Source organism: Sminthopsis crassicaudata, chromosome 3 (assembly GCF_048593235.1).
Source record: "Sminthopsis crassicaudata isolate SCR6 chromosome 3, ASM4859323v1, whole genome shotgun sequence".
Taxonomy (NCBI): domain Eukaryota; kingdom Metazoa; phylum Chordata; class Mammalia; order Dasyuromorphia; family Dasyuridae; genus Sminthopsis; species Sminthopsis crassicaudata.
Window position 1 is genome coordinate 653,528,006 of NC_133619.1, and position 11,312 is coordinate 653,539,317.

Consider the following 11,312-nt stretch of genomic DNA (forward strand, 5'->3'; position numbering starts at 1 on the left):
ATTATTAATTGAGACTCTAACCTCCCAGAAATCCAGTGCTGTGCTTGTACTCCCAAGATAGGTCTCAGCCAGATAGTCAGAGAGGTCAGGTGGGGGGCCCCAGCCTTCAAGGAACAAGAAGTGGCCTTTGATGGTACATTCTTGCTCTTATTCCTACTTCACTCAGCCCTCTAGAGCCCATTCACAAGTCAGGTTATCCTGGCTGGGGAGACATTTGAATCTGTCCAATCCTTATTCTCTGACTGCTTCTTGCTCAATATTGAAAAGAAAAGTTAATCAAATAAAAAGAGATTTTAAAAAGCTAACTGAAGCTGTGACCCTGGGAAAGTCACTTAATTCCAATTGCCTCAGCAAAAAAAACAAACAAAAAACAAACAAACAAACAAAAAAACGACTGAAGAAAATCATGCATTAAAAAGTAAAATGAGGCAAAGAATATGAGACATCAAAATTCGGTTAAAAAAAAAAACAACCTAAAAAGGAAGAAAAAAATGAAATTGAATGTAAAGTATCACAGTTATTGTTATTATTATTTTACATTTTGTTAAAGCTTTTTATTTACAAAACATGCCTGGGTTATTTTTCAACTCTGATCCTTGCAAACCTTTCTGTTCCAAATGTTTCCCTTCTTGCCCCCATCCCCTCCCTTCAAAGGCAGGTATTCTAATACATGTTAAATGTTCAAATTTATGTAAAACCCAATATATATACACACACATATTTATACAGTTACATTGCTGCACAAGAAAAAATTGGGTAAAGAAGGAAAAAAAAAAAAACCTCTGAGAAAGAAAACAAAATGCAATGGAATATCAAGAAAAGAATCAGAATACTATGATGTGGTCCACACTCAGTTCCCACATCCTCTCTCTGGGTGTAAATGGACCTTTTTATCACTGAACAATTGGAACTGGTTTGAATCATGGTATTCTTGAAGAGAACCACGTCCATCAGGATTGATCATCATATACTTTTGTTGCTGCAGTGTATAATGATCTCCTGGTTCTCCTCATTTTACTCAGCATCAGTTCATGTCAGTCTCTCCAGGCCTCTTGAAATCATCCTGATGGTTGTTTCTTACATAACAATAATATTCCAGAACATTCATACACCATAATTTATTCAGCCATTCTCCAACTAAAGAGCATCTATTCAGTTTACAATTTCTCATCACTACAAAGAGGGCTGCCACAAACATTTTTGCATATATGGATCCCTTTCCCTTCTTTAAGATCTCTTTGGGAAATAATTTCAGCACAAACACTCCTGGGCCAAAGGGTATGCACAGTTTCATATCTTTTTCATCACAGTTCCAAATTGCTCTCCAGAATGGTTAGATCAGTTCACAGTTCCACCAACAATATGTCAGTGCCCCAGTTTTCCCACATGCCCTCCAACATTTGTCATTACCTTTTCCTGTCATCTTAGTCGATCTGAGAGGTATGTAGTCCTTTCTCAGAGATGTCTTAATTTGGATTTCTCTTCTCAACAGTGATTGGGAGCACCTTTTCATATAACGATTTATAATTTCAGTTTTCTCATCTAACAATTCTCTGTTCATATCCTTTGATCATTTATCAATAGGGAAATGGAGAGAGTTGCAAGAAGAAATAGACGGCAAGTCTATAATAGTGGGAGATCTTAATCTTGCACTCTCAGAACTAGATAAATCAAACCACAAAACAAATAAGAAAGAAATTAAGGAGCAAAATAGAGCATTAGAAAAATTGGGTATTATAAATCTTTGGAGAACCCTGAATGATGATAGAAAGGAGTATACTTTCTTCGTAGCAGTTCATGGAGCCTATACAAAAATTGACCATATATTAGGACATAAAGATCTCAAAATTAAATGCAGGAAGGCAGAAATAGTAAATGCTTTCTTCAACAACAATACTGTATGAGGATGTATTCTGATGTTACTGGATATCTTTAACAAAGAGTAGATCTCATTCAGATCCAATTGATCAATGGACGGACAGAATCACCTACACCCAGAGAAGGACCACTAGGAAATGAGTGCAAACTGTTTGCATTTTTGTTTTTCTTCCCAGCTTATTTTTACCTTCTGAATACCATTCTTCCTGTATAACAAGAAAATTCGGTTCTGCACACATGTATTGTATCTAGGATATACTATATTTAACATGTATGGCAATGCCTGCCATTTAGGGGAGGGGCTGGAGGGAAGGAGGGGAAAATTCAGAACAGAAGTCAGTGCAAGGGTTAATGTTGTAAAAAATTACCCATGCATATGTACTGACAAAAAAAAGAGTTATAAATATAAAATATAAATATAAAATTAATTTAATAAAAGAATATCTTTGGGGCACCTAGGTGACGTAGTAGATAGAGCACCAGCCTTGAATTCAGGAGGACTCGAGTTCAAATCTGGCCTCAGACACTTAACACTTCCTAGCTGTGTGACCCTGGGCAAGTCACTTAACCCCAGCCTCAGAAAAAGAAAAAAAAAAAAGAATATCTTTGACACAAATATATTTTGGGATGACTCAGTACCAGAATTTTCCTTTGATTATTAACATTAATAATGGGAAGTTTTGCTTGGTCATTCTCTATTTCAGGTAGGTGAGAGAGGTACAAGGATTTTTTTTCCTTATAAAAAAATTTATTTTTAACATAAAAGTAAAGTGTTAGGTATAATCTACAAGTGTAGCTAAAAGAATTCTTGATTCAAGATCAAGATTTCAAAGATAGAGAATATAGAGAAAAGATAGAGATAGAAAATGATTTTATAATTTCTTGTAAAAATGCCTTCAACACTGGTGAAAATAACAACAATCAAAAACATTTCTTTTTTAATTTTGAAATTCATACAAAGGGAATCAAATGAACATTTTAAATTTACACAAAACATAAAAATATGCCAAGGAACATGTCTGCAAAGTCTGGATTTCTTGAGTAGAAATGAATTCAATGAAACATTTTTTCAAAGCTTTCTGAGTCCTTCTATTTCATTTATCATTACTGTAATAATGCCTTCCTTCTTGCCTTAGAGGATCAGGGGAGAAACAATCCCATGGCTAGTACACTTCCCACTGCTGCTAACCTCTCCCATCCAAAATAGGAAAAAGGAAAAAAAAAAAAAAACAAACCAACAATCATAAAGAAATAAAAAGAGTTTCACTGCAGTGTGTATTCTGTCATGTCTAGCAAGATGGAAGCTGAAAATAAAGGCCTTTCCACACTGATTGCCTTTAAAAGGTTTCTCTTCAATGTGGACTCTCTGATGTGTAGCAAGATGGGGGCTCAATCTAAAAGTCTTTCTACACCAATTACATTCATAAGCCTTCTCTCCAATGTCGGTTTCCTTATGTCTTCCTAGACAGAAGATATCTTTACAAGTTTTTCCACACTCAAGACTTAAAATGTTCATCAGGTTCTTTTCTAATACACATATACTGATAAGTAAGAAGAATCGAGTTCTCACTGAAAACCTTCTCACTTTTTTAAATTACGGAAAGCATTTCTTCAGTATCACTTTTCTCATGGCCACTGAGGTCTGAAGTGCACTTCACAGCTACATCCCATTGATTACCTGGAACCAAGGGCTCTAGCTCTTCAGTGAAGCATTTCCTGTATTCACTACCTTGAAGATAATCACTTCCTGAGGTCACTTTCTTACAGTGAATTAGGATCACTACAGACCATCTGAATCTCTTTCTAATTCCATAGAGTTCACAATCACTCTTTGGATATTTATCTCCTTTGAAAATAAAATCGTGCAATTCCTTCAAATAGAAGTCAAAGGGACCATCAACCATGAATATTTGCAGGTCGTGGTTTTTCACAAAAGTTCCCAGCTTTTTACTCATCTCATTTACTGTGAACCCAGTTTCTACATCTGAACAAACATACACAAAAAGACATGCACACATGTATATACACAAATAGTAATGTAAGATAAGAGTCACTACAGATTGTCAGTAACCTGAATATACAAAGCATCACAGGTGAACTCAGTGCAAGCAACGGCTTTTAATACCCCAAGTCACATTTAAGAGACAGATTGGAGGCAACAAGGTGGTTCAGTGGATAGAGCACCAGCCCTGAAAGCAGGAAGACCTGAGTTCAAATCTGGCCTCAGACATTTACATTTCCTAGCTTTGTGACCCTGGGCAACTCACTTAACCCCAATTGTCTCAGCAAAAGTTCTAATAATAATAAAAGAGATCTAGATCATGTGTGATACATGAATCCCTAAGTACTAGACTAGTCAGAGAATTATCCTCTCCCAATGAAATATACACATTCAGTAAAGGCAGGAGCCCAAGCCGTACCAAATACTTAATGACAGCAAATTAGAGTCTTCTTTCTGATGGAATATTTTTTCCTAATTAATGAGACTTGAGTTCAAATCAGGCCTCAGACACTAAACACTTCCTATTTAGGCAAGTCACTGAACACGCATTTCTTTAGCCAAAAAACAAGAAAAAGAATAGGAAAGGGGATTCTACCTCAATGTTTAATGAATGACACAGGAAAAAAATAAAGACATGAGAAAGATACCAAAGATTAGAACAGAAAAGATTTATGCCATCTCCTAAATAAAAATTGCTCAAGAATATATTTGAGATAAATATATTTTGGAATTAGAAAGTACAGGAATTTTGCATTGATTATTAACATTTATAATGGGAAGACTTAATTTTTTGTCATTCTCTATTTCAGGAGGGTGAGAGACATATAAGGATTTTTTTCCTATAAAAATATTTGTTTTTGAAATGAAAGTAAAGTGTGAGGTATAATCTAGAATGTAACGCGTAGATTTCTTGATTCAAGATGTACATTTAAAAGATAGAGGTCATAAAAATAATTTTATGATTTCTTGCAATAATTTTTGTAATAATATCATCAACACCGGTGAAACTGCCAACAGAAAACCATCAATATCTGATTTCTTAAAATTTACACAAAACAGAAAAATATGTCCAGAAACAAATGGGCAAAGCCTGAATTTCTTTTTTGAGTTGTAATGAATTTAATAAAACACTTTTCAAGGCTTTCTCAGTGCTTCTGTTCTATCATTACTGTAATAATAGCTTCCTTATGATTTTCGATTAGAGGATCAGGGAAGGAACAATGCAGTGGCTAGTATAGGTCCCATTGCTAATCTTTCCTATCCAAAATAGAAGGGGAAAAAAAAAAAAAAAAGCAATCATCAAAAAAAACCTTATACTGCAGTGTGGATTCTGTGATGTCTTGCAAGATGGGAGTTGCATGTAAAGGCCTTGCCACACTGATTACACTTAAAAGGTTTATCTCCAGTGTGGATTCTCTGATGTCTAGCAAGACTGGAACTACATGTGAAAGCCTTTCCACACTGATTACACTTAAAATTTTTCTCTCTAGTGTGGATTCTCTGATGTGCAACAAGATTGGAGCTAGTTCTAAAAGCCTTTCCACACTGATTACACTTAAAAGGTTTCTCTCCAGTGTGGATTCTCTGGTGTACAGTAAGATGGGACCTGGTTGTGAAAGCCTTTCCACACTGATCACACTTAAAAGGTTTTTCTCCAGTGTGGGTTCTCTGATGTATAACAAGACAAGAGGTAGAAATGAAAGCCTTTCCACACTGATCACACTTAAAAGGTTTCTCTCCTGTGTGGATTCTCTGATGTACAGCAAGATCAGATTTGGTAATGCAAGCCTTTCCACATAGATTACACTTAAAAGGTTTCTCTCCAGTGTGCATTCTCTGATGGGCAGCAAGACCGAACCTCCATTTGTAAGTCTTTCCACACTGATTACATTTAAAAGGTTTCTCTCCAGTGTGGACTCTCTGATGTGCAGCAAGACTGTAACTCCAAGTGAAAGCCCTTCCACACTGATTACATTTAAAAGGTTTCTCTCCAGTATGGGTTTTCCGATGTGCAGCAAGACTGACACGCCACGTGAAAGTCTTTCCACACTGATTACACTTAAAAGGTTTCTCTCCAGTGTGCATTCTCTGATGATCAGCAAGAGTGACACTCCATGCGAAAGCCCTTCCACACTGATTACACTTAAAAGGTTTCTCTCCAGTGTGCATTCTCTGATGTGCAGCAAGATTGAAGCTCAATGTAAAAGCCTTTCCACACTGATCACACTTAAAAGGTTTCTCTCCTGTGTGGATTCTCTGATGTACAATAAGATGGGAGTTGGATATGAAAGCCTTTCCACACTGATTACATGTAAAAGGTTTCTCTCCAGTGTGGATTCTCTGATGTAAAATAAGATGGGAGTTGAATATGAAAGCCTTTCCACACTGATTACATGTAAAAGGTTTCTTTCCAGTGTAGGTTTTCTCATCTTTTGCTAGAATGGAGATATTTGTAAAAGTTTTTCCCCGTTGATTGCTTAAGTAAGTCTTTCCATACTGAAGATTTAAGCACGGCTTCTGTCTTGGGTGGATTGTCTGATGGTCAAGCGGGAATGATCTATAATCGGAAGCTCTCCTGCATTTAGTACTTTCATGAGACACCTCTCCAGGATGAGGACTAGCAAGAGCTGGATTCCAAGCAAAGGCTTTCCCACACTGATCATATCCATATCTTTTCATTCCAAGGGGGTAAGAAAGAGATGAGTGACAGGATGAGGTTGCTTCACATACTTCACTTCCTGAGGTCATTTTCTTTCTGTGATTTAGAACGGAAGGCCATCTGAATCTCTTCCCAAATTCATACAATTCACGATCACTCTTTGGATGTTTATCTTCTTTGAGAAGAAAATCATGCAATTCCTTCCAATTGAAGTCACAGGGACAATCATTCATGAAGCTTTGCATGTCGTGTTCTTTCATAGAAATTCCCAGCTTTTTAGTCATCTCATGTACTGTGAACCCAGTTTCTACATCTGAAGAAGACAAACATATACACAAAAACACATACAAACATGTAGAAACACAAATAATAAATGGAACATAAGAACCACTGCAGCTTGCGACCATACTAACTATACAAAACTTCATAGGTGTACTCAGTGCAAGCAATGGCTTATAATAATCCAAGTCATTTTTAAGAAGAGACAGACAGGAGGCAGCGAGGTGGTGCAGTGGATAGAGCACCAGCCCTGAAAGAAGGAAGACCAGAGTTCAAAGCTGGCCTCAGGCACTTACCCTTCCTAGCTGTGTGACCCTGGGCACTTGTCTCAACAAAAATGATGATGATGATAATAATAATAATAAAAAAACAGAGACAGATAATGTGTGAGCCATGAAGAGTACTGGACCAATCAGAGACTTATCCTTTCCCAATGAAATATACACACTTAGCAAAGGCAGAGGCCCAAGGCCAAGATGACTAGCAAATACTTAATGACACTAGATTAGAGTCTTCTTTCTGCTGGAATGGTTTTTCCCAATTAGAGGGAAAACTCAGCCAACACACCATTGAAAACTACAGAGCAGATAAGGAGTAGGCTGCTTTTAGAGATATGTGGGGCAGTACCACATTTACTCATATGGGGACAAAGTGAACATCCAAATGAGTTCGATGATAATAGGGAAATTCAGAAGGGATTCAATGAAAAATGAAAATGCTACAAGATTTAAAAGATTACTTTAGATTCCACATCTCTGGGAAGGCAGTGGTTAACTCTCCTAAAAGCATAAACAAAGGTTACAGACATGTTGGTTTTTTGACCCAGTAACTAAAGACAGAGAAAGTTTATTTTTATTTGCTTCTTTTTTCCTAATGGTGTATATGGAAGTCAAAGGGCATATATATATTTATATTTATTTATTTAATTTTTGAGGCTGGGGTTAAGTGACTTGCCCAGGGTCACACAGCTAGGAAGTGTTAAGTGCCTGAACCCAAATTTGAACTCGGGTCCTCCTGAATTCAGGGCTGGTGCTCTATCCACCGCGCCCCCTAGCTGCCCCGAATATATACTTCTGTAACTCTTTTGTCATACATCCATAGTGTTCTCCAAATTGAGTGCATCAGTTCATAATTTAAGCAATAATATGTTAGTGTCCCTAACATGATGTTAAAACAATGATATTAAAACATGATATTAAAATAATAATAACTAAATAATAATAATTAATTAATAAAATAGTAATGAAATAATAAAATATTAACATGATATTAAAATGATGTTTTTGATTTGTATGTTCCTAATCAATAATAACTTAGAATATATTCTCTTAAGGTTGTAAACAGTTTTAATTTCTTCATCAGAAGCGACCTATTCCTATCCCTTTGAGTATTGAGAGGTGAGCTCTTCATCTGAGAAGTTTTGTCTAGAAGGGGCCCTTTCTGTTTCTCTTTCCATTGCCTGCTCCTGCCCCTCCCTGAGCCAGAGGTGAAAGAATAGGAGGCTGAGAGCCCAGGCCAATGCAGTTGCCCCTGGAGCTTGCTCTTGGCTAACTTAGCAGAGTCTGCTTAGAGGGCATAGCCTTTTATCTGAGTCAAATCTCTGGCTAGGGAGATGAGGTCCCTCCTAAGATCCTATGAAGGCCTGGAAAACTTCTGGACTTTTATTCACTTTTGCTGCTCAAGATGAATTGTGAGGCATTTATTTTTGGTTTTGGGGGAGAGTGGGAGGGAGCTAAGTGTTACCTGTCCTCCCCTCGCCCATTCTTTTAAGCCCATTTTCATGGAGCTTCTCTAAAAAATGTGGCGATAAAATCTCAAAAAAGTGCAACCAACACCATAATGGACACAGACTTGGTGCCCTCAGATGACTGAACACTCAATCTGGGATGCAGCGCAGTGGGGATCCCTTCTGCGCTGTTTGTGCGCATTTTGAACTGAGGATGAACACCACGAAAAGAGAGGAAATGGTCCTTACCCAGGGACAGCAGGTTCTGGACATTCTCCACTGTGACCTCCCAGTACAGCTCCTTCTGAGACGGGGGCAGGATCTCCCACTCTTCCTCAGTGAAGTCCACCACAATATCCCTGATTGTCACCAACTCCTAAACCATCAAAAGTCACTTGATTTAGTGCTGAAAGGGACTCCAGAATCCATCTAGCCCAACCCTCATCAAGACAGAGTAAGTTGAAGCAGAAATGGGATTTGCCTCATATCTATCAGATTAGCTAAGAAGACCAAAGTGATCAATGCTGGAAAGAATGTGGGAATACTGGGCCACTAGGGCACTGCTGAGGAAATGTGAAGTGAGCCAAGGCTTCGAAGAGCAACTTGGAACAATGCACAATGGGCAACCAAACTCTGCAGATCTTTGGATCAAGTAAAGCACCACTAGGTCTGTAATGTTCCAAAGTGATCCTAAACAGAGGGAAAGGGCCTACATGTGCAAAAATAGGCACGGCAAACCTTTCCTGGGCGCTGTGGCAACTGAGGAAATTCCCACCAATTGGGGGAATGGCTGAACAAGCTATGGCATGTGAATATAACGAAATAGTATTGTAAAATGAGAAATGATGAACAGGCAGATTTCAGAAAGAACAGAAAAACCAAACTAATGGAAAATGAAATGACCAGAGCCAGGAAAAGATTGTATACAGAATCAGCATCAGAGGGTGATGATCAATTATGAAAGGACTGTCCCTTCTCAGGAGCACAAGGATCTAAGGCAAATTCAAAAGACTCATGAAGGAAAAGGCTTTGCACACCCTAACTGAAGAAGCGATGGGCTCTGAAGGTGATTGAAGAATATAGCTTTTAGTTACTTTATTCTTTTTTTTTTCTCTTTTGATGTATCATTTCTCACAACTTTGATCAATGGGGATGTCAGTTTTAAATGATAGCACGGATAGATACCTATATCAAGTTGCCCACCATTTTGTTAGGGAAGGAGCGAAAGGATGGTGAAAAATGTACAACTCCAAATCTTATAAACATGAACGCTCCAATTGATCATGACATGAAATTGAAAAGAATTTAAAACAAACAAGTGAATGTACCTTTTTGTATCTGGGTCCTACTTCTTTCTGACTCTGTATGAGACCCAAGAGATCCAACCCAAAGCACAGGTCAGGCAAGGAGGAGAGAGGGTGTCTGTGACATCTGAGGAAATGTAACCCCCCACTCCTGGAATCTGCCCCACCCCCAGGGGATAAAAAAGCCACAGTTTACTCTCCTGCTGGTCCCTGAGCTCCCTGACTCTGGCTTTCCCTACCAAGGACCCTGACCATTCCCACCACAGGATCAAAGAGATGGTCTTTATGTGGCTCCTGGCACACGGCAGACACCACGACACCCAGCCCAGCGTCCTCACACCTTCCTCTTCCTCTCTGCCCCAGGGACAGTGGCCTCCTGGCTTAGGTTTAACCAGGACCCTCTGTCCCCTGCCCTGGACTTTTTCAGTGGCTTTCTCCTGTTTGCTAAGGCCTCCTCCCTCACCTCCTGCCAATTTCTCCCTTTCTGAAAACAAGGTTTTCCTGGTCTCCCAAACTTCTGAACCTTGCCTCGGAGAGTAGCTCCCATCTACACTGTCCAGAGCAGGTGTGGACAGAGCTCAGGAGATCTTTTCTCCCCTGGGAGCTCCTTGAGGGCAGATCGGATGGTTTTCTTTCCCTTCCTCTGCACCCTCAGTGCCCCAAAGAGCACTTTTCTAAACATTTATTGACTTGATCTAAGACCTGGGAAAGGAAAGGGACTCGGACAGCCCTGGGAGCATGCGGTTGGCCTTAGGGGCAGGAAATGGGCAGTGCCAAGAGGGCAGTTCCTGCCCTGCCCGGGCCCCCTCCCGCCCTCTGACAGAAGGAAGGGCTTTCTCGGACGCCCAGAGCCGAAGCTGCTCAGCTGTGGGGAGGGGCTGCACTCACCTGGGAAGAGGAGCTCTGGCTGCTCGAGGCCATCTCTCTGCTTTCAGGCTTGGGTCCTGTGCCAGACCAGCTCGGGGGAGAAAAGGACCTCAGAGGGGGGGGGCCGGGTCTGGGCCTTCCTTTCTGGACCTGGATTCGGATCCCCCACAAGGAGACAGAGAACTTTCAGGACTGGGACAATCGGTGGCCCTGCCCCAGCCTCAGGGGAGAGACTCCACCCCAGGAGGGAGGAGGGAGGGTCTGGAGGGCTCAGGAATAGAGGGGGGGGGGAGATTCCCAAGCTGGAAGACTGGAGCTGATGACTTACTGCCCCCCAGGGTCAGGGACCCCATGTGACATTCATGGGATAGGGGAGGTGGGAGGCCAGCTCCTGCCGATGTGGAGGGCACTGGACAAGGGGGGGAGGGGGGAGAAATGAGCCCAAAGGGAAGGGCGGGTAGCAGAAGTGGGTGAGGTGAGGAGGGCCCAGGGTGGGACCTACCTGGGACCTGCAGGGGCAGAGCCGGCTCCCAGAAAGCAGAGAAATCTCAACTATGACCAAAGGAGGCAGAGATCGCAGCTCAGAGACGATACAGA

At 40.2% G+C, this 11,312-nt stretch overlaps 1 protein-coding gene across 1 annotated transcript; it reads right to left on the minus strand.

Annotated features, from left to right (window-relative positions):
* Positions 1 to 5,191: 5,191 nt before the first annotated feature.
* LOC141562670 (uncharacterized) lies at positions 5,192 to 10,859 on the minus strand. Its single transcript, XM_074302674.1, has 3 exons — positions 10,737 to 10,859; positions 8,794 to 8,920; positions 5,192 to 6,852 (listed from the first exon to the last, which is right to left on the minus strand). The coding sequence occupies exons 1-3, from the start codon at positions 10,767 to 10,769 to the stop codon at positions 5,192 to 5,194; spliced, it is 1,821 nt and encodes a 606-aa protein (XP_074158775.1). The 5' UTR covers positions 10,770 to 10,859.
* Between the last annotated feature and the right edge of the window lie 453 nt (positions 10,860 to 11,312).

Bases quoted from the DNA above. Each gene is read 5' to 3' on its own strand.
- LOC141562670 (XM_074302674.1), bottom strand. From the start codon at position 10,769: ATGGCCTCGAGCAGCCAGAGCTCCTCTTCCCAG. The intron at 8,921-10,736 runs GTGAGTGCAGCC...TTGATGGTTTAG, and splicing joins GCCAGAGCTCCTCTTCCCAG to GAGTTGGTGACAATCAGGGA. The intron at 6,853-8,793 runs GTAAGGACCATT...TGTCTTCTTCAG, and splicing joins CCAGAACCTGCTGTCCCTGG to ATGTAGAAACTGGGTTCACA.